Source organism: Petromyzon marinus, chromosome 39 (genome assembly GCF_048934315.1).
Source record: "Petromyzon marinus isolate PM22_M1 ecotype Great Lakes invasive population chromosome 39, UKy_Petmar_22M1.pri1.0, whole genome shotgun sequence".
NCBI lineage: Eukaryota > Metazoa > Chordata > Hyperoartia > Petromyzontiformes > Petromyzontidae > Petromyzon > Petromyzon marinus.
In genome coordinates, this window is record NC_133705.1 from 12,359,180 (window position 1) to 12,382,647 (window position 23,468).

General features: G+C 45.0%; 1 protein-coding gene across 5 annotated transcripts in view; it reads right to left on the minus strand.

Moving 5' to 3' along the window:
* Positions 1-569: 569 nt before the first annotated feature.
* The window catches only part of LOC116950470 (ephrin type-A receptor 4-like), a 149,867-nt gene continuing 126,968 nt past the window's right edge, over positions 570-23,468 (minus strand). For 3 of the 5 annotated variants that reach the window (XM_032968252.2, XM_032968248.2, XM_032968249.2), the window contains exons 14-17: positions 21,334-21,486; positions 10,843-11,036; positions 2,718-2,873; positions 570-824 (exon numbers count right to left, since the gene is read on the minus strand). In XM_032968252.2, the coding sequence (XP_032824143.1) occupies positions 710-824; positions 2,718-2,873; positions 10,843-11,036; positions 21,334-21,486 (618 nt within the window). In that variant the 3' untranslated portion in view covers positions 570-709. The remainder of the gene's footprint in view (positions 825-2,717; positions 2,874-10,842; positions 11,037-21,333; positions 21,487-23,468) is intronic. The other 2 variants (XM_032968251.2, XM_032968250.2) reach the window with 1 other exon arrangement.

A 23,468-nucleotide genomic window follows, 5' to 3' on the forward strand; every position in this document is an offset into this window, starting at 1 on the left:
CCAGGTGTCATAACGGTGTTGTCAACAACGAATATAATTGAGAACCAAGGAATACGTAAAAAAAAAAAAATCCCACAATTGGAAACACAAAAAAATTGCCATTCGTCAGTGCTTCTGCTCCTAATTTGTACAAGCATTTAGTTGCGTGGAATCAAACTGCGATGCGATCGTAATTATTTGCTACAACACAAGAGCTTCGTGAATATATCGAGTATAAAACCAAAGCAAAACCGTGTACGTTAAACCTTTCATCTGGCAGACGGGCGCAGACGCGATCCACGGCCGCCGTGAATCGCGAGCCACCGGCAGGGCGTGCGTTGACCCTCCTCGCCTCCCACCCCGCTCACCACGTCACTCACGAAGGGGAACGTCGTCTCAGACGCGCCGTGCGCGATTGTTACTTCTCCTTATTCTCCTTCTCCTTCTTCACGTCAGAAACACGTGCGGTGCGTTGCCGGTTGCAGATGTTCTCAACATCATTCCCCAATCTTGTCTTTAACTTTTTTCTCCTCCCACCCCTCCACCACCAACCCCTTCCCCACCAACCCCCCCTCCCCCCCCCCCCCCCCAGCACCACCCCCGTTCGGTTCCATTTATTCCATTTGCAATGGAGAATTCTCCCTTAAATAATAAAGAGGCGGCCTTGGGGCCCTCTGGGGGCAGTGAGAGCAGGGCGTAGCTCGGGGGCCGGTCCCGGTAAAGTGCCGCTTTACACCTGAACTCCAGAGTCCTGCATCTGCACCATCTGTGCTCTCATGATCTGGATGCTGTTTAGAATCTTCTTTTGATGGCCCACCAGCGTGATGCCTATCCGTATAACGTCGCTGTTCGAAAAACACGCACACGCACGGCGAAACATTAATCGTGGCAAAATGCAGTCCCTTTTCTCCGGATGTTTATCCAGCACATCATGAAGATTTGATGTTAGTACATCAGCAGTGCGTACTTTTTATAATTGTATATTATAGCACGTACACATACGATGAAACTCGTCTGTGTTTTGAAGAACGGCCATTGTGCAAAAATGTCACCTTTTTATATAAATTTCCTCTTCAGGCAATATTATTGGCATATTTGTGGGTTTTTGTTATTGCTCTTCGGCTGGGCTCTCTTAATGGTGACCTTTCCTGCTCATGGTATTTAACTCGCCCTGTGATTGATGCTATTATCTAGAGATACATTTTTTTTTAAAATCTGCAAATCTGTGGTAAGTCGAAAGAATGTGGTGACAGACGCTATGTTATTTACACCGGTAACGCGAAGGTATTCCTGGAATACAATTTTCATGTCTAAGATGAATTGGCCACTGGGATAATCATGTTGTGTGCGTGTGTGGGGAGTGGTGGTGCAACTGTTAACGTTGCGTTATGAACCCAGCGACCCGAGTTCGAATCCGACTCACGGCCAACACCAGTGACGATTATCTGAACTGGTCGTGGGCCTCCCCTATCTCGACCCAGTCTCAAATTCAGTACCTGGTTCAGTTTGTAAACATCAGCAGTGGGGAGACAAAGGCGGCCAGGCGTGGTGTTGGCTACCCACCCCCTCGTGTGCGTGCCGGCCTTCATAGGTGCAACTTGCTAACAGATCTTGCCCTAATAGTCTGTTAAGGCTATACGGGGGATCTTTGTCTTTGATATTGTCGGTGAGCAACTAAGGATAAGGAGGGATTTTATTGCATACGACAAGATGAAACTTCTCGTATCATTGAATTTTCTTATCTGTGGTATAGATGAGATGAGTCGTATTTTCATACGGCTTTGAACAAAACTAACGATAATTATTTTGCATCAGAAGCGTGGCCATTGAATAAAAGTGCTGATAATAATTATGTTTAAAAAGTAACATTGCCAAATGTGTTTATTTATTTATTTAGAAACCTATAAATTGCATACATTTTAATGGCATGCATTAGCAGCATTATTTAAGCACAGGCTAAAAATAAAATGAGTTATGTTTCCCAAAATAATAACCATTGATTTTGTTTAAAAACTGAAATGTATACAGCCTAGTGGCTGTTATATTTACCAATTACTGTACATACATTTTCTGCAACAACCTTCTGTGTAAATATGTTATTTTCATTTCTTAAAGTAAATAAAAGATTCAAACTAACTAAATAAATAATATCGATATAACGACGTTTCGATAGCAACACAAGCAATCGTCCTCAGGTTAGATATATCGTGGGAGAGCTGCTATTCTCAGCAGCTCTCCCGCACTATTTCTCACCTGATGACGATTGCTTGTGTTGCGATCGAAACGTCTTGATATTGATATTTTTTAATATTACTATTATTTTCAATTATTTGATCCGTGTACGCGGCTTCATCGAAAGAACCAAGAACATGAATTACTGCAGTCACGAAAGCTTTAAGTCAAGATTTAAATAAATAAATTGACCTTTAAAAAAGACCCCCCCAATAGTAGCATTTAAAAGCTTGCAGATCATATTTCTCAACGGAATAAATTGTATGTAATTCATTGTGGTGGAGCCCTATCATACTGTAACACACTGGGGACCCCTAAACCCCTACGACAGATTATTTCCGAAGAAGTACATATTTTAACTGCGTTGGTTTTCCGCAGTTGTGCTGTATAACCCTCCAATGTAATTTCAGCAAAAAGAAGTTAACTTATGCATAATCATATTATATATAAAACACATTTTGATGCCACTGCCATCTGCCACAGCGATCAAAACCAATGTTACTCACTCAAGACTCATCTGTGCAACTGACTCCAGGTGGTTGAAGCCTGCCACGGCAAAGTTGTCCTTGTAACGTCCCATCTTGATGACATCCAACCAGTCCCCCACTGAACGGAAGGCGATGAACAGCGGGACACTGTGCTCCAGAAACGGGTTCTGTGGCCTGGGCAAGACAAACAAAACAAACAATCACTCGTAGTAAGCAGCATGCTCACGCTCTGCACCTCCCGATAAGCACGGTTGGCTATGTAGGGTGTGGAAAAAATTTCAACAACAACAGCCGCCATTCGCCACTCAGTGGCGGTGACGTCATCACGGCGCCTGTGCCAGGCCAGGTGCACTTTGAGGCCACGTGAAGTATCGAAGGCTCGCTGCTGACAGGAGGTTACGGGGACAGACCCAGGAGCCACGACCCGATTGACTGAGATGACTGGAAGATACACCAGCTGTGCCCCCTACTGTGCCAACTTGCTGCATTTTAGTTGCCTGGCGTTCCGTTCGTTGTTGTGAGCGTCGCTCCTCTGCCCTCCGTTGTTGTTGTTGGAGGGCGACTGCGTCCAACTGAGCAGTAGCGTCCTTCACGAGCGTCTTCCATAGTTGAATATACATGTATACATACATGCTTCTGTGCTGTAATCATAGGCAGACTGGATGCACAATCCAGTGGTCGCGGGTTCTATCTCCCGGCGCGAGTGTTAAAACAATGGACACATTTATTAAAATCCCCTCCAGCCTGTGTCCAACCCAGCGGTATAAATGGTTGTATGTACCACAGGGAGTCGATTTTGGCAGGACGTGTGTGGTGGGGTCAAACGTGGGGTTTTGTGTGCGGGAGGAAACCAGAGCATCTGCAGAAGAAACCCCTACTTGGACAAGGGGATAACACTGAAAGATCCGTACAGGTGGGTTCACAAACCCTCTCGCTGTGCTGCTACCTCCAAGCAACCTTATGGCCCAGTGCATTTGGGAGTTTCATAAATCTGTATTATCATCCACTAACGCTTGCCTCGAAATTGCTGGATTACAGACATGCAACCACCACATTTCACTTTACAATGTGGCTTCGGTGGACTTAACGATGTTAGCAAATGCTCTCAGTTTCTGCTTTCGACGTTATTACTATTTCATTAAATATATTAAGAAAACGCTTTTTTTATTTTGTGATCGTATGCACGAACAGTCTGTGCTTTGTACAAGGTGATTGCGGATGAAGTCATAGCCAAAGCCCCACTTGTAAAATCACCTACAACTACTATCACAAAATATGATATGTCTGCAAAAGCAGTTTGCAGATATATCACATTTAGATAGCACCTTGGGACGACTCCCAGGTGCTATCTATTGCGTAGTGAAATTAAGACTACTGAGTGATTGACAGTTTGACACGTATTGACTTATTCGAAGTGTGGGGAGGGTATATAAGATCGTATTGCAGCCCATCTGTAAATGCCAGACAGGCGCTGGGCAGGGATGCGTAGGCGGTACAGGATATTTGTTTGTCTGCAAGAGCAATTCTTGGCGAGCTAAGCCTTCATGGATTTAACATTTCTTTGACTGTCGAATGGTGCCAAGTGTCCAAACAAATGGGCTGCCTTTTGAACGCTTTCGGCTGGAAACATGCGAGGCACTGGAATCATCAGAGAGGGTCAGCCTTGATGAAATAGCCGCTGGGCCACTTGCAAAACATAATCGCAAACTGTGTAGGCCATTTTCCAAGGTTCAAATGGCGAGCCTGCAACATCAATATTATTATTATACGTTTGTACGTTGTGTTGGGTATGTGTAAGTGTATATTGGATGGATGTGGGATGATGGTTTAGCACGCTGAGCTCTGATCCCGGCGATACATTGCTTGATTGCAAACGATGCATGCCGTTGCCCTCCATACCTGCCGGACCTCCTGACGCCCTGCTCCCAAAGCACCGACAGAACTCTGCGCAACTCTGCCCAGGAGTTACTCTCGACACCGAGAGTCAGGGACCACGATCGCCATTGCGTCGTTTCTCCGTTGCCGGCTCCTCCACCTGGGACGCCGCCATACCCCTCCACATTCACAGCGCTGGCTCTTTTCCCCCACCTTTAAGCGCCTTCTCAAAAAACCTTCTGCTATCTGACTATTACTGAACGGATCTCTGAGTTGGGCTCCACGCCTCAGGGTCGCTGCCTTTAGGGCGAGTGAACAATTTGCGTGGAAAAAAAATTGTCATTGTTATTAATTGGTGCCCGTGTCTATTCTCCGACCTCCCTTCGAGTCAACACTTCATAGCCCGCCGTACCTCGTGCAATGGGTCAACATCAATACCTGAGAAGACTGGCGGTTACAAATGAGACAATTGTGGTTTCTCGAGTTCTCACGTGGTTAATACAAACAGATTTGAAACTTGGTGTCGCTCTCTCACCCTCGAATGGTTTATTCTGGCCTCAACAATAATAATGTGAAAGCAATACAACTTTCCCTGATTTGATAATAGGGTTTTCCCCTTTTTTCTGGCAACAAAACAGCTGTGTTAAGATGTTAAAACACCAAACTGAAACCTTTTACAAGGAATCATGTCTGCATTAACCACAAGCGATGCAGACATGATTCCTTGTAAAAGGATTCAGTTTGGTGTTTTAACATCTTAACACCTGTTTTGTTGCCAGAAAGGGAAAACCCTATTATTATATTTCCTTTATTCATCGTGGAAAAAAAAAAAACCTCACTGAAGAATGTGTGGCCAATGCCATCGATGAGAGTTTGGTTTTTGGGAGAGCCCAGGTACCTGGAGAAAACTCACACAACTAGATTCAAGAACACTAAACGATTTTTTTTTTTTAACCAGGTAAGGCCCACTGAGCTATATAGCTCTTTTCTCAGAAGCGACCTGGCCATCACAAATGATAGCTCAACGAAGTGGCTTATCACGTAGACATTTATAGCAGCCAAATGCTCGAAACGCACGTTTCATTCTAAATGTGAAGGAAAAAGCTAGAGTACCCGGAGAAAAATCCACGCTACCACGGTGAGGGAGACACGCAAACTCCCGATATGAAGGCGTCAGGGTGGAGATTGAACCCACGACCTCCTGTATACCAGGCGAGGGAGTTAACATCTCCTAGCCACCGTGGTGACCCCAATACATTTCTCTAACTGCATGCTATCTTCTGGTGATGCCAAAGCCCAAACCGATGACACCCGGTATTCGCAAGCAGTCTGTGTCATCCAATTACTAACAAGGTACACTGCTGCCTGAAGCTTCCAATACGTGACAAGATCAAGCACATTGCTGGTGATTTTAGCATCAGGGTTTCTATAGGCGCACACAAATGGTTTAGGCTATATATATTTTTTTACAAATATTGATACAGACTCTATCACGACAGAATGTTGTTTTATCAGGAATTGGAGCATTACATATCAGTGATGGGATTACTGCTACTGGGTTAATGCAATGTGCCATCTCACTGGAAAAGAGATTAAGTGCTGGTAAATCCAGCAGCCAATATATTGTATTATCCTAAATAATAGCTGGGACATTGACAGGCGCCCGTCTTAAGTAGACAGGATTCCACCTCCATAGATTGAATAACGCACACATGCATGCTCACCAACAGCAGGAAGGCACGACTCCCATCGGAGCTGAACGTGTGGCCACATGACCGGCTAGAGGACCAAGCCAGAAAGGGTTGGAACGTGGCAATCCCAAAACGAACGTTTCTACTTTAAAGGGGGGTTTTGTCGTGATTTCTAGAAAGAGTTGGATTTGAATTCCCAACCCGTGACACAAAAAAAAATTGGTGTTGAGTAGGCACATATTCACTATGATAGCGCATTCATTATCTATCCACTGCTATATGAAGGCCTCCCCATCCTCCATCACAGTTCAGTGCTGCTACCATCTATCTCTCTCCTGCGCACCAACCGATCTCATTGCTCCATTTTGTCACCAGCCTCGTCCACTGGCATCCATCCTGTTCAGTGGTGTGTCCTGCCCAAGCCCATTTACCTTTCTTGGCAGTGAATGCGATGTCTCTGATTTGGGTTTCTGCCATCAACTATGCGTAACGTTTTTCTGTTTCTCAGTGTAAATTCTTAGCATGCGTTTCCCCACGCTGCTTTCTGCACTTTGTAGCTTTTGTTCCATTTTATTTTCAACGTCTGTGTGTATGTAGAACTTCTTTTGCACCGTACATAACAAATCGTGCTAATCGGAGAAGTGAGTTTTCAATGTAGATTTAAAAATGTAGAGCTCCGGTGGCTTCCTCATATTGGAAGGAAGAGCGTAGCTGGCTGTGTGCAATGATTGAACACGTTTTTCTTCAGAAAATCGGTCATGCACCTTTCCACTATCATGTTTGCCCTTCCACAGGCATTCCAGCCTGCTCTCGTTCTATTTTTTTCTTGTGCCATGTATGTGGACAACATGAATTCCCATACTCTTTGGAAGATCATGCTTTCCCACCTGATGACGGACGCTTGTGTTGCGCCCGAAACGTCGTGATTTAGTTCATTTTATACCTACGTGATGACTTTACCGAAATAACCAAAGAGTATGGATTCCTGCAGTCACGAAAGTCTAAAATCAAGAATGAATTTCCATACCCTTATTTTTATTGTGCTATGTGCAGAACAGCCCCGCAACATCGTGACTGAGAGCCCGCGGATAGATTGCCACTTGCAGTGGTTACGTACAATGCTGGGTAAAGAGATCTACTCAAGGTTTCCATCTCCTTCTGATAATTAAACCCGAGGCCTTGGATTGACTTGATGCTGTCGTGGTGTAATGATTAGCAACGGTGGACTTGAAATCCAGAGGTCATCGGTTCAATGCGATCTCCTAGAGCGGCATTTGAAAATGAACCCCCTCCCCCCCCACTGCTCCCGTCTCTGTCCACCGTGAAAGATTAATGAGAACGCTACAAGTTCGCCGATAGGTTGTGCGCAGTGGAGTAAAGAGAGGGCACTCGTACCTCTTGTAAGAAACCATGGAAGAGGTCGGCCAAATTACGCTCGAGAGAGGCTCTCTTAAGCTCACTCTCGTGAAAACCTTCCACCAGCAGGTGGCATTAGCGAGTAATTGCAGCCCTGCACCTTTACCCTGTATCTGGGATTGGAAGCCGATTGTGCTGTTTTGCTGGTTCTGCTCCGGTTGTTTTTGGTTTACACCAGGTGAGAGCTCAATGAGACAGTCCGAGAATTCCAGTGGCAATTTTTTTTGTATAATTATACGTAAAAATGTTAAAACGTAAATGCTTTAGAAGCTAACAGGCTGAAAAAACTAAGTACAATATATATGCTTTGATGAGAGAAAAAAATATGTTAAAAGTATAATATTTGTTTCATGATAAAAAAAATATCATGAAATTGTAGTCCAAAATACCCTTAAGTGGTAGAGGCCCATTGGCCAGCAGAGATGTGAGCTGGTAATTGTAGGGCTGCACCTTTACCTCCGTCCTTAATCAAAACCTAATGAGCACAATGGTTGCTTTCCATTATCATTCTCAAAAGCATCTACAATCGTAAGTGCCAATGAACGCATTGATCTAGCAGCCTGCACAGCTGCACAAGCCATGATTATTGGCTTTTAATTATCGATCGAATGTGGTGCTAAAAGTTCAAATGCTGGTCAGGGGTCGGCTGGCGTAATTACTCCTCCAGAAGTTGATAACGTGAGTCCGCTTGTGGAAAGCCAATAGCATTTGTCCTTTGTAAAAAGAAAACTGACCCCTGCCATATCAATGTGGAATGAACGTCGCTGACCGACTACAGCCAGTGGAGATGAGTGGCTGCCCATTGTTTTGTTTGAGTCTGGGGCATTTTAGTCTGTGACTAATGGAGGAGGCAACACAGAGGTCTGATGGACACAGTTGTTGTGCAGAAATTGATCGTACATTTTACAAGCTGATCAATACTCGATTTAAATGTGTTTTCGAAATTGGAATGGAGACGGTCTGGGAATTCCATTTATAACACGTGGGATAATTATGGTCTTTATACTTTTAAAATATTGAGAGTGATAGTTTGAATTAAGCATTCAGACGTTACGTAAATCCATCAATCCCCGATTTAAAATCTATCCTTATTTCACCGTACTTGCACTGAATCACGCATATAAGAATCATCGTATCATGGAAATAATTAGCAAATAATATGCTAATGACATGTTGGCTAATTGAGTGGACAAAATATGTACAAATGAGATTTAAAATATGATCATAGAACTCTTTTAAGTTGAATAATGAATATTGATCCTCACAATTTACCATTTATTTTTAGGAGTTTTAATAGTTAGATGATCCTGACCTATTTGATCCACTGACGAGGGATTGTTAGACATTTTCAGGGTGCGATTACAAACATCTTGGGCCCATTCTTCTACTTATGAGGCCCAGAACCTTTGGAATTCCCCACCTCGTCAAGTAAGGCAGTGCATCTCAACTGTTTTCATTTAACAGCACACTGAACCAAAACAATCAGTTTGGGTCCCAGTTCGTGGGGACGAATGTGCAATCTAGGAAGCTGAGAGGGGCCGGGTTGGTGGGTAGGAAGCTGAGAGGGCCCGGTGGGTGGGTAGGAAGCTGAGAGGGCTGGGTGGGTCGATAGGAACGTGCGACCGAGGGTGCTGAGAGGGCCGGGTGGGTGGGTAGGAAGCTGAGAGGGCTGGGTGGGTCGGTAGGAACGTGCGATCTTGGGACCTGAGAGGGCTGGGAGTGTTTGGCTGTTGGATGGGCCGCTGAACTGCATGGAGGAAAGTTCGTCATCTGTCAGAGATTGTGAACAGCGTGGTTCTTTGCTGTCATATAATTCTGCAAAAAATTGCGGCGACACACCTAGTCTGACATTCCACAGCACACCGGTGGCGATGCACCGCAGTCAGGGACTGCCTGACCGTCCAAAGCTTTAAACTGGAGCTTAAAACGTTACCTGCTCAGCCAAGCCTTTACAGACGGAGATTAAACTAGAGTCACAATAGTGTCTGGCTTGATATTAACCTGATTATTATTATTATTATAATTGCATGGTTTAGAAGTTTTTTTGGAGAATAATATTTTCTTGCACTGGAACTTCGGTTTAAGGAAGGCACCCTTTTAGCTAAATTGTTTTGATAAATTGATTGATTTGCAAGCTTGGTTAGTTAGACAGATATTAACTGTTAGGTTTCATTTTTTCCACAAATAAAAGCTTAATTTTCGAAAGTATGGTATCAGTAAATTCTGAGCACAATTTGCTATTTTTTAAAGTCGCACGTATGTATAATGATTACCTTTCATCTTAACTAACTGCTGTAAATTATATCACACTTCACACGTGTAAAATTAGGTCACGTTTTTTATAAGATATTAAACTGACACATTTTTTTCTTTTGAAATGGCTTTTAGAAACGTCCAATGCAATATCACAATGGACACAGTACATGCATTCCACTTTGTCTCTAGCTGGGACAATATCGCAAAAAACTAACACTGAACACCTGCATTTGTGTGCAATAAATATACCCTTGAAATGTTAAAGTAATAATGGGCTTTTCTTAATTACTCCCTGGCCAGTTGGAGCAAGACATTAAGGCATGTAATTATGTTGGCTGGCTGTTCTCAGACGCAGGGACATTCCACAGCCGTAATAGTTCAGCTACACCTTGATAATGAGGTCACGTTTTCAGTTTCTTGAGCCTGGCAGAGGCAAGTCCGAGAGCATTGCGGTGGGCCACATGACACACACGCACCGCATGCAATTGGCACCAAGATGGCGATATGTTAACTACCTCGCCTGGTATACAGGAGGTCGTGGGTTCGATCCCGACCCTGGAACCTGCTGTACATTTGGCATTTGCATGTTCTCTCCCCGTGGTTGCGTGGGTCCTCCGGTTCCCCCCCCTCCCCCCCCCCCCCCCCCACACATCTAGAATGAACATGCGTTGAGCTTATTCGGCTGCTATAAATTTGGGGACAATAAGCCACTTGGTTGAGCTATCATTTGTGGCCAGGTCGCTCGTAAAATAAGTATATATATATTTAGCTCAGTGGGCCTTGCCTGGTAAAATAAAAATAGTTCAAAAGTAACATTTTTTTTTACAATTATTTTGCTGCGATGGGGGGTGGGTGGGGGGGATGTGGTTTATTTGTATCATTCACAGAAAGTGTCGGACTTGAACCTTAAGGTGCCGTTGGCGAGCGTGTTGAGCAGTCCGGGGCTGCGGATGAGCCTGTCGAGCGCGTTGACGATCTGGCCGAACTTGGGCCGGTCGGAGCGCTCCTTCTGCCAGCAGTCGAGCATGAGCTGGTGGAGCGGCAGGGGGCAGTCCATGGGCGCCGGCAGCCGGTAGCCCTCCTCGATCGCCTTGATCACCTGCAGGGCACGGGGGACATGGTCGGCAGCTCGAGCGTCGTCGCTAACCCCCCCCCGATAACTTCTCTGCAAGGCGTTAAGTCGATTTACGTTCGCGTGGAAAGCACGCGGCGAGGAAGAAGGAGGAGAAGCACGCCTGGAGGTACCGCAGAGAGAGAGAGGAAGTGGAGCACGCGCATGCCAGAACGCACGTAAGGTTAATGGCATCGTTCAAACTGTTCGCAAGATTATGTGGGCTTGGGCAGGACACGCCACGAGAAGGGATGATGGATGATGGTCAACGTTATGAATGGAGTGACAGCCGAGGAACGGAATATGTTTGAAAGGGCACAGCAGTGCTAGACTGCTTATTGAATCGCAGGATGATGGGACACGGTAGTGGCTTGGGGAGGCCTTCATCCAGCAGTGGATTAACCAATAGTGCTGCTGCTGATGATGACTTGAAGATAGAATGAACAATATTTTGAGGAACGCAGCCTGCTATGGCATGGTTCTGTCAGAATAATGGGTCCAAATGGGAATCCACCCAAAGCAACGGGCGATGGTTAGTGGAAGGCAACAGAGGCAGAGGACAGCTGAGATGAACTGATCGAGTGGCAGAGGAGACGGCACGAGAGCAAAGAGGAATGATAGAGACATCAGCGGCAGATGGGATATGGTGATGAAGGTGATCGCCAGCGGTGGAGAACTGCTGCTGCTGGAAGTTTGTGAACCCAGCAAGATAAAGGTTGGAGAATTTTTAGTTTAATATGAAGCAATGAGAGAAACGAAGGCAAGCGACTAAGCCACCAACCCGGATGGAAGAAGTGCATAGCACACAGTGTTAACTTATTTTAAAATATCTGCAGTTAGTCAATGAAACACATCAGCCATACTAAATAAAGTAACAATACATAGGTGTGCAAACGTAACACACATGCACTCTGATGTGAAAACCAAACATAATAAACACGATCAGGTAGGATGTTTACGTAATAAATCGCGGGGGGAGGATTACAGTTAACCACTGTGTACAAAATGAAAACTACTGTATATTTACATTATAATCCTGAGGGTGGAGCAGTGAGCACGAGGTGAACACGGCGGAACGGCGACCACCAAAGTTGTGTACAGATTGATGGGAGGTGGAGAGAGAGAGAAAGGGCTGTGTGTTCGGAGCAGACGGAGCTGAGGAGGGAGTGCTGCAGGGAACTAAGTTCGGAGAGGCTCGGGTTACGAGGCCACGCGTGGACCTTCAAAGACAACGAGGGAGATTTTGTCGCTGATGCACATGGTGAATAGAGAGAAGCCAGTGGGATTCAACTTCTCAGGACGACGACAATGCAGTTCGTGCCACTTGTGAGCATAAGCCAGAAGCCCAGGTAACATTCTGGATCAACTGCAGCCTGTGTAGTACGGATCTCGGGTATCCGCAGTGGGGTGGAGGGAGGTGACGAATGAAAGTTTTGGTCAAGAGGACAAAGGAATTTGCGGAGATGGCCAATTTTCGCGGGGTGATGATGGGAAGGTTTACAGAGCTTCACGGATGGATTCCAAGACACCTGGCTAGCATGGAAGATGAAGCTTAAACACCCTCTAGAGGAGCTCTCTAAGATTCTCCATCTCGTGGGAGGCCCTTCCGCCAGCAGTTGTTTGAGCAAGACAGTGCAGGGTAGCATCTTTATCTTTTTATACCGAGAAACACCTCCTGCACAAATTGGAACATTTCACTTTTTTCAAAAACATAACTCCAATTGTTTCGGATGTCCTTGCTTTTTTTCTAAATGGTCTCTGGTTGCAGCATTTGTGAGTCAGAATCTGATCTCAGTCCTTCGTTGACAATCTGAACTCGACGGGTAATGGCCTCGGTGCTAATTTGTGTGGACGTAAGTAGACCATTGTGTGGTTGGTGTTGTAGACTGAATTTAAGAGTCTCCAGCAATGATTGCATGACAAGACTATGCCCCTTCCTGGATACTTTCACCGTCAAATGCCTTAAGTGTTAGACAGGGAACTGTTCATCCTGGCAAAACCAATGCTCGGCGACAAATGGGACATGGGTAATGACGACAGAATGATAACAGTTTATATTCATGTGTGTGAGAATACAGAGTATCTAACATAGGTGGTCGTGAGTGGCTGAATGAGTGACGTAAATTAGAGTTGACATTCGGCACGTCGAAAGTCCAGCATATGCTTCTAAGAAATCAAAACAAAAAATGTAAAAGCCAACTATTCCATGGAAATCTCGGAGGTTGCTGACTCAAAATATCAAATCACATTTAACTCGATGAAAAATAAAACGTAATTCCAGATACCGGTCCTACCAATTTGGAGAGGGCAACATTTCTGACCACTTGTCTTTGATACTCTTCAAACCTAGGCCTACTTAGGCTGATATTTGGATAATGTTGAACGGTGCTCCATCCGAATATTACGACGTTATATTTCCATTAACAGTGCTCAATGTTTTCAGATACTTTTTGGATGAGTGTAACACTTAAGCTTGTGAAGCCTGTTCCCAGTTGCTAGGATGTACGTGTGTATCCTGCCTTGCCCATCATTAGTTCAGCTGCAGGATATCCCCACTGCCACGTCCTTCATTCACCACTTGACATTTTAGGGATTAAAAGCTTGCGATGTGACACATGTCACTGCCAATTAACAGTTTACACTGGTTTGACGATATGGGCGAATGTAATTACGCCGATTTTTTGTATTCACAAACTCCTTAAACAACTCGCAGCACCAATAGGAAAAAAAATACCAAGATACACATTTAGAATGCACATTTCAACTGTTGTATCGAAGAAGCTCCCCACCACGGGCAGTAAAATGTTGGAGATGATGACGGACCACGTGTGCTCTACAACCCAAAAGAGACAACCGCGAAAATCAACGCCAGTTGTATCGGAGCATCTATCCATAGTAACGGAAGGTGGTGATGACCAACAGCGACCCGCGTACTGCAACTCTACTCGCAGCGCCAAGCTTTGTGGAAAATCTCGGGCATTTGCTACGCATCTCTTTTAAAACACGTGATGACAATGTAATTTTTTGTTTTCCTGAGCTGCCCTTAGGTCAAATGCTGACATATGAAATATAAAATGCAGCACGTGATACCCAAAGAGGAGTGCGCTTGTCAAAAGTACAAAACCCCCACTGAATGCTTCTCTCCCACTCTTCCCCTCGTCTTGTGAAATAAGAAAATCAATGTACGTGGACTTGGATGAAAGTAAAGTCTCTTGAGACGCGTCATAAAAGATTGATACGCATTCGATTTGGTTTAGGAATTTGATTTTTTTTTAGTTTGTGCTACTTTGATGATATTTGAACATTTCCTCCCACCCTAATTATATATATGTGTGTGTGTGTGCTGCTGTCGTGGTGTAAACGTGAACACGGTGGACTTTACATCCATAGTGCTCTGGTTCAACTCTTCTGGCGTGGCAGTTGAAGCACTGGGCACATTTATTAAATTCCCCCCACCTCGATCCATCCAGCGGTATAAATAAATACGCTGCAGTTTGTGTGTCACGTGTGGTGAGCTAAAGTCTGTCAATGAGTGGCTGTAGCGTGGAAGGGTAAGCCAAAATACATTTTCAATAAGGGCTCTCAGAATCAGAATGCTTATTTATATTGGAGGATTTCCGATGAGCTATAAAGCTCTTCTTTATAGATGTCCAGTCGGCTCTAGACCTATATTTAGCCGAGGCCCTTCTGCCAGCATTGGGTTTAGCAAGAAATTGCAGGGCCGCACCTTTATCTTTGTAATACACTAGAATAACAAATTAGAACAATGCTTTGTGAAAACAGTATTCCGGGCATATCTGGGTACATAAAATAATAATAATTAAATTAAGTATATATGTATGTATGTTACATTCAACTTCAGCAAAGGTAAATTAGGTCAAGTTTCAATAAAAAAAACTCAGCCGTAAAATAAATGCCATTAAAAAGTGCAAAATATTATGACAGACAATTGTGTACAATATTGTGTACATCTTGCATGCAATTGTGTAAAATCTTGCTCAAACAACCCTTTTCCTATACCCTCGTTAAATGTTACTATGGTGACTGAAATGTTTGCACCCATGAATTCAGTACATAGTCTACTTGCACTGTGTAGGTTTTCAATGTAATCGATTGCATTGAAATGTGCTTACCTTAGCACACATACGCACTGACTCGAACAAGGTAACACAATATTAATAGATTACGATTTTCCCAAAAACACATTCCACTAATTTGCAATCACATATATGAAAAACCAAACGATGCTCGAGTCGCATAAGACAGTAATCCGCGACAAAACTGCAAGTGAGAGTAATCACAAGTGGGTGTGGTGGTACACGCCTGTAAATCTAGCAAAACTTGGAGATTACGTATTCCACTGAAATCGTGACCACAAGATAGAAGGTGGCACAGCAAGTTGGTTTCTGACCTGTCTGAGTGGAGTTGGAATGTAATCTCTCACCTGCTCACACACGTGGGTTTTCTCTGTGTGGTCTGGTTTCTGAGATGTTAACTACTCGCCTGGTATACAGAAGGTCGTGGGTTCCATCCTGACCCTGATATTTAGATTTTGCGCGTCTCTCTCCCCGTGGCCGCATGGATTTATCTCTGGGATCCTTCGGTTTTTCCCTCCACATTCGGAATCAACGTGCGTTTAGAGTATTTGGCTGCCGCAAAATTCCAGATGATAAGCCACTTCGTTGAGCTATCATTTGTGATGGCCAGGTCGCTTATATATATACAAAAAAGAGCTGTATAGCTCAGTGGGCCTTACGTGGTGAAATAAAAAAAATATAGTTACAAATAGTTAATCGGCTGATAACACCACATATAGAGGATCTCAGAGCTTGGGGGTATTTCGTAGCAGCTCAACACCTTTCCCGCTCGTCTGCAGTTCCTCGCGTCTCCCGCAGTGTCGTTCTCTCTCGTCGAGAGTGAGGGAATATTGTGTGGCGCCCTGCAAGTTTAAATCATTATTGTACGTATTGGTTTTTTTTTCTCCGGGCACTTCATCTCCCACATGCACAAAATAACTTGAGCAGCAAAACTGACCTTCTCCATTCCAAGCGGGACCCTCCTGAAAAGGATTCTCCGTTGCCCGCAACGCGCGCCACTTTCTGCGTGGCGGTCACGCCATCCGGGCACTCTGAAGGCTCAACTCCGCTTGGAGTCCAAAGTCCGGCAAGGTCGTGCGCGTTCTGGCGATTTGGGCATCGTCTATCCATGTACGTGTGTTTGTGTCTCTGGAGATATAAAATGTGGGGCAGTTGCAATCTGAACTTTCTTTCATGGGCCTCTCTTTTGCGCATGTCAGTGGAAAGGCAACGGTGTCAGGTTTTGTGCTGTGACTATCACCCCCCCCCTTGCGTGTCATGTAGTTTGGAATGTTAATTTATTAACTACACGTACGCGAACAGAAGACATACATTCTAGATTTGAAGCTTTCGTGACTGCAAGGATTCATACTCTTTGGTTTTATTCGGTAAAGTCACGTATATAAAATGTGACTTTACCGAATAAAACCAAAGAGTAATAAGACATACAATATATGTATAAAAATAATTTCCTTTTCATAGAAGGCATCTCAACTGGGGCTCCATGGACATTGACAGAGATGTCGCCATCCTCACTTGCACATCCAAGCCATGCCAGCATGGGGCCTTCATGGATCTGGTAGTTTTTTTATCTCAGTATATTCAGATTAGCACGGTTGGCTACGTACGGTGCGAAAGAAGTTCAACACACAGAGCCAGAACCAAACTGTTATATGCTGGCCTTACAAGACATCTGACTTTGGCTGAGAGCCAAGCAGGGCCAGGCATAGGGGCTAATGATGCATTCGTTGTGTGCGATGTCTTTTTTTTCCCTGTGTGGACAAATCGTCACTGTTTCATCGACACATTAATTGCACGTGACGTCAATGGCAGGGTTCGGTTTCTGCAGTGGAAAAAAACAACCTGCTGCCTCCTTTGCCGGGCCAAGGCGTTTCGGCATGGCCTTAGCATGGCTCCGCTTGGAAGTGGAGAATAGGGATATGAGGATAGTATTTGGGAGCCTGTTCATGAAAGGCAGGGCCCTGTGCTGAATAATTTTCATTCCTGCACTCCATTCCACTACCCCAAACTGATCTGTTGAGAAATGGCAAGTATATTTTCAGTGACTCTCATAAAATGTCCATGATACCGACAATACCAAAACAACACTATTCACTGTAATGTCATTTTATGACACGTGGAATTCTCAAAGCTATGTTCTCCAGCAGAGAAGTTTTTTTATTTATAACCCGGCTGGAGCCAAATGTCACGTAACATTACTTTTGGTAGAGCGGTTTGCATAGCCAGAGATGGTGAAAAAAGTTAGGGTCTTCATGGTCAAATGATCATATGGTGGTGTTCTGATACACATTAGTGATTCTAAATGTGATGGGTCGTTCGGTAAAGCAACACAAGCGGTCGTCATCAGGACGACCGCTTGTGTTGCGATCGAAACGTCGTAGTCTTTTGTTATTTTTGTTATTTCTTTTAACCTATCTAAGTGACTTTACCGAAAGACCCAAGGAATATGAATTCCTGCAGTCACGAAAGCTTTAAGACAGGACATCCACTGTTATTCATCCATTTTATATCCACAGCTGGATGCAGGCTTCCCCAAGGCCAACGCCACCCCTCGCGATCCTGAAATTCCACGTTCTCATCTCACTTCTGACCATTGCATTGACCTCATTGCTCCCAACTCTACAGTAGTTCTCTTCTCCGGTGTGCTCTCTTGTTATTGATGCCATTCCATCACCAGGCTTGTCCATAGGCCAACATCCCTTTCGTGATGTGCCATACCCCCATGCCAAGTTATGTACTTTAATCGAGTCTCTCGTTCGTTTTTCTTTCATTACCTTTGCCGTTCTCTATGTTTCTGATCGATGCTGACGCTGCGGGATACATGCATTTAAATAATTCAAAACTGTCGTCTTGTTATTCTGCTGCTTTTCAGTGACAAATTCGGTGTTTGAAAAGCACTCCATCGTGCTTTTGATCGCTACGCGGCAATACTAGTTCTGCTGTCCTTTGTATGGGATAATGGGGATGAGTTGGCCATCGGTGAAAGTTGAACTCATGACCTTAACAAAACCACACGCAGTTATTCTACTGATGAATTTTCCCAGCTGCTAAACAAAGAACGGTCCTTTTTTAAAAAATATAAATACATGTGATTTAGTCGTGAGTTATTCCAACTTTGGATTTAAGCCACGATACAAGTACACAAAAAGGTCTTCTCTTGGGAATTATGTCACAAGGTCTTTAATGTGCGCTTTGAAGGTAATCCGCTGCAGCATTACTGGGCACACACAGGAGTCCTATGCCTGAATGCTGGCAGGCATATTACCCCTTGCACCATTGGGCTTCACCCACGGAGTCAACGTCACAGAGTTGTATTGAGGGTACGAGCAAAGTCGGCAACATCCCTCATCACTACAATAAGTGAAAGCACAATCAGCCCTTGTGTCGACTCACTGAAGGCATCTGAATGTGGTGTCATTTTTTTTGGGGGGGGGGGGGTGGGGTTGTTTGACCATACTTCACCGCGACGGTCACTGCTCATTAGTTAAGTGGTCGCCGAGAACTGGTTCGCGTGACACGTCACTCGCCGCTGACATTTGTCGTCTGTTGCCCAGGTAGAGAACTCAGGTCGCCGGGTTTAGAGAGCAGTGCGCTAACATCTGTGCCACCACTCCAACAACTACTTCCACAGAGCCTTCCATAACCACGAACATTGTGCGGAAGTTGGAACCCTGCCCACACAGTGCCTCGTTGCACTTGAAAGAATTATACGCAAAGCGGTCAGGTTCGTTGATCATCCAGAACTCAGCGATTCACCCCAGTCAGTCACTCAAAGGTGCTCAGTTGCCTCCTAATAACTCTTCTATCACTACTATCAGAGTTACCATTCTCGTGAACTTCCCTCATTGATTCTGCCACTGGTTCGTCTCATCCACACTCTGTTCCACCACCGCGCTACAGCTCCCAGCACATTGCTTGCCGCTTTTTCCCCCTCACACTGTTTCACATCGGAATTCCCTCCCTTCATTTGTTTTCCAAAGTTCTTAGGCAATGAACTCAAGTTGCAGGTTCGAAGCACAGTGTGCAAACCGGTGTGCTATCTCTCCACCCCCGGATTGCTGTGCTATGTATTATGTACGTTGAACTTCTTTCGCACCATACGTACACAATTGTGCTAATAGGAGGTGAATGCAAGCCGTGCTATACCTTCTGAATTGGAAATCTGCAATGTGGAATAAATCATCGTCACCCATGGTCGATCCACTGGTGGATGAAGGGCTCGTATTCGTTAGCACAGTATGATGACCACGCTGGCACCTTCTCCAATTAAAGTTCAGACAGAGTGTCCGGTTGTGATGGGGAAAACCGTCAAGAGACATTGCGGATTGGATAACAGCTCACCCGTAGCGGAATGCTACAGGTGAGCTGTTAGCCTATATATATGTCCCAAATGGTGAACTGAGAGATGACCACATTTAACGATGGGTGTACCCTTCTGAACGGAAAAGCCTGATAATATGCGCAGTTTGACAAATCGATGCATCAATTTAACTGTTTACAAACGCTCATTTCAAAACGCGGGTGTGCTGACATTTCAAAAGTGACAGCGTTCGTCTCTCGGGGGGGATCCTTTTTGCGACTAAATCATTCCAATGCAGGCCAAAGTGGCTCCTTATGAGCTGTAACAAAAACGCTCATTACAACTTCAGGCCTAATAGCCACAGGGGCTACCCTCGATGAACGTGGCACAGTTGACCGTGGTTGACATGAACGCACGCACGCAGGATATGCTCGTGCTAAACTTTCTTTAATGTGTGTGTTTTTTAATATATCCTGGATGTTTTTCCCCCCTTCGGCATGGCAGAGTTGGACGCGCGCTAAACAAAGACTCCCCTTTTTTTTTACACTGATCGCCGTGAATCCATCTTGAACCCCCTTGAATTCCAAGCCAGTTTGGAGTTAGACCGATGTATGAAAAAAAAACGCATAAAGAATGGAGCAGTGTAAAATCATAATCCGGTAAAATTATGGGCACTAATTACATTGCTCGAGACATGACCCATCTGTGTGTAGTTTTCCCTGAGCTGAGACTTGCCTGAGCATTCAACTCGCTGTGGCAGTCTGCTTGGCACAGTCAAATTCATCTTTTTCCCCTTCATCGTACTGAACAGTGGAATAATTCTGTTTTTTTACAACGGCGTTTAGTACGGATGAGAATTATCTTGCTCCATCGCTTGTGAAGAATTAAAATGTACTACACGCGTAATCTGGTATGAATTCACCCGTGAATGGGTCCCTTTGTGTGTGAAAAATGTGGTGTTAACTTGCGTATAATACAACTTTTGTACTGCGCTCACCGAAATGCAAGTCTGAGATAAACAACGGTCGTATAAATCGCCATGTAACGCCTATTTAAACGACACCGTGTTTTTTTTTCTTTCATATATCTTGCGATGGATTTATCGGCGCACGCTGCATACTGCGGATACTTGACCTGGACTTGAGTCAGAAATGTGTTCACTCGCCTTCTCTCTACCATCAAACCGCACTAATGGACTAATCACCTGTTGGGCATACAAGGAGGGTAATTGTGCCAACGTTATACCCCGGGAAGGGAAATGTAATGGGAACTGCAGTAAGGAATGTTCCATTATTGTGGGTCTGGATAATTTGGTAAAGAAAAACCACCGGTCGTAATGGCCTCATCTCGCAAACACGGCTTCCTGAGATCTTTAACGACTTATCCGTTCCCAACAAAAGACACTACTTTATATTCAATGTGCAGTATGCCTGGCGGGATTTGCTTTCACACACACACACAAACCAGTTCTTTTTTCCTTCAGCCACATGCCCAATGGCTCGTTTGATCCACGAACAATGACACAAGGAAAACAGCCGCTCACCGCGAATGCTCCACGACAGTGAAGCTCTCCCCTTCGCGCTCCTCCTGTCCCCAACTCAAAAATTCGCGGTGGCCCCCCTCCCCCGTCACTCCACTCCAACGCCCTAAAATTCCCGGAAAATTTCTCAAATCGCGTTTTTACCACAGAGGAGATGTTTCTTTCGCGTCGCATCGTACCATCACAGATTTTTGTTTCAAGGGTTTCGGCGAACGGCGTTTTGGAACATCAACTGCGGACTCGAGGAGTTGCGATGCGCATTGAAAAAAAAAACAATCTCTCGATCGGACACGAGTCCAGGAGATGATGGAAGGGGGGGAGAATTAAAATAAAAAAACTCAAACTCACGTCCTGGTTGCTCATGTCCCAGTAGGGCCGCTCGCCGTAGGACATCACCTCCCACATGACGATGCCGTAGCTCCACACGTCGCTCGCCGACGTGAACTTGCGGTAGGCGATCGCCTCTGGGGCAGTCCAGCGCACTGGGATCCTCCCTCCCTGCTAGCAGCAGCAGCAGAAAACGGAACGCGACGTTCACACAACCTTATCAACCTTGTCGACGACGATGGAACCGTGACCTAGGGAAATCTGCCCCCCGAGCATATCATTTCCTGTTATTCTATTACTTTTGTTTTTAATTACAGGGTTCCACCACGTTTTCACAGTAGAGGGAGATTTTTGCTGCGCTGTGTAAAGGAAATTGAGTCATTTGCAGATAATGTGTCCGGAGGAAACCCATGCAGAACAGGTGGGAGAATATACAAAAACATTCTACATCGAAAAGGCACCCGAGTCAGGAATCGAACCCAGGTCCTTCTTGCTGAGGCACACGTGTTACCACTGGCGCAGAGGTTAGTGCACCGCGCTCTAAACGGTGACCAGTTCAATACCTGGTCAAAGATAACGTCAGAGCTGGTCCTTCACCAAGTTGAAAATATCAGCAAGGGATTGACAGGGGCCTTCAAACTTTAAACGTGAAATCACCAGGAGCACCCGTCTGTTAAAAATTACAGGTATTTTATGGGAACGTGTTTCAAAATGTAATCAAGACATTTCAAGTGAACTCTTCATATGCTGCAGACCGTTGCCACACTTCTATCATGGGAAATTAAACATAAAGTGCCTCTGTAGGACTCTCTTCAGTTGTCCGTGCAGTTGAATTAAACTTTGTCGTCTCAACCTAAGTTTAAAGCCAGAATTGGGCTTCATCCTCCCTAGGCTTTACCACGCGTTTAATCTGGCATTTAGTACTTAATTAATTTTCAACGTAAACCGTGTGTTTAGTGTGTACTTGAGTGTTATGTGCAAAAGAAACGTGGTTAGAACTGATCAGCAGCTGCTACTGGTTGTCAAACTTTACCATTTAGAAGGCCCATCGCTCAAAGACCATATTTTTGGGGGGTTATATGTGTTTGTGCACCACTGCCAAGGTCAGTATCACTTGTTCTTTGGCATGTGCAGTACTCTATGGATTGTAAGACAATGTCCCCTTATTTGCAAACACAAGTTGGCAGTGCGTCTTGTAATCTAGTAGGCGTATGTTACCAGATTAGTATAACTTTATCGACACTAGGAAAAGTGTTTGGATTTCATCTTACTCTCTTAAGTGTCTTACAATAAAGATGTTGATTAGAGAATGTCTTTTTACATTCGGGGCCGTCCATAAATGACGTCACGCGATTTTGGACGATTTTTGCACCCCCCCTCGTCACCAGACGTCACAAAAACGCAGACCCCCCTCAAATATGACGTCACAAAGCTCTGCTCCCCCCAAAAAAATATAAAACATGCTTCAAATGACTTTAAACTATTGTAATTGTATTGCGTTTTTAATGTGGTGCTGCACTCTGATGTTGTAGGAGAAAACACGTATTAAAAAAGTCTATTTAATTAAGTAGAACGTGGTGTCTATATTTATTTAAAGTTGCGCATTTTGATGTGACGTCACATTTCTCAAACCTCCCCCCCCTCGTCACACATCGTCACAAATGTCTGACCCCCACCCCCCCTAGGTGCGTGACGTCATTTATGGACGGCCCCTTATAACTTTCAGCGATTTTTCAATCCACTGCTGGATGAAGGCCTACCCCCACACTGTGTTGGTCATGGGGCATGTCTGCTTTATACCTAACCACGATGGTCAGCGTGGGCCGGTGATGGGGGTGACAAAGGTCAGCTCGGACACCACCTGCCACTGATGGGCTGCCGTTTTGCAGCACCGTGGCCAGGAACTCAACTTAAGTGCCACCGTTCCATTCCAACAAGTGTGGTCAAACAACCCCCAACACAGTGTTTGGAGAGGTCTTCATCCATCAGTGGAACTTGTCCCGCCACCCCCATCTTAAACTAGCACTGCCCTCGTATTTGCGTGAGATCCATGGGCGGAGGTGGAGGATGGGTGGGGGAGCGGGGCGGGGTGTAGGTAGGTGTGACGTCATCGCGACGCACGGACGCGGCTCAACACTATTGGATGGCAGGTGACG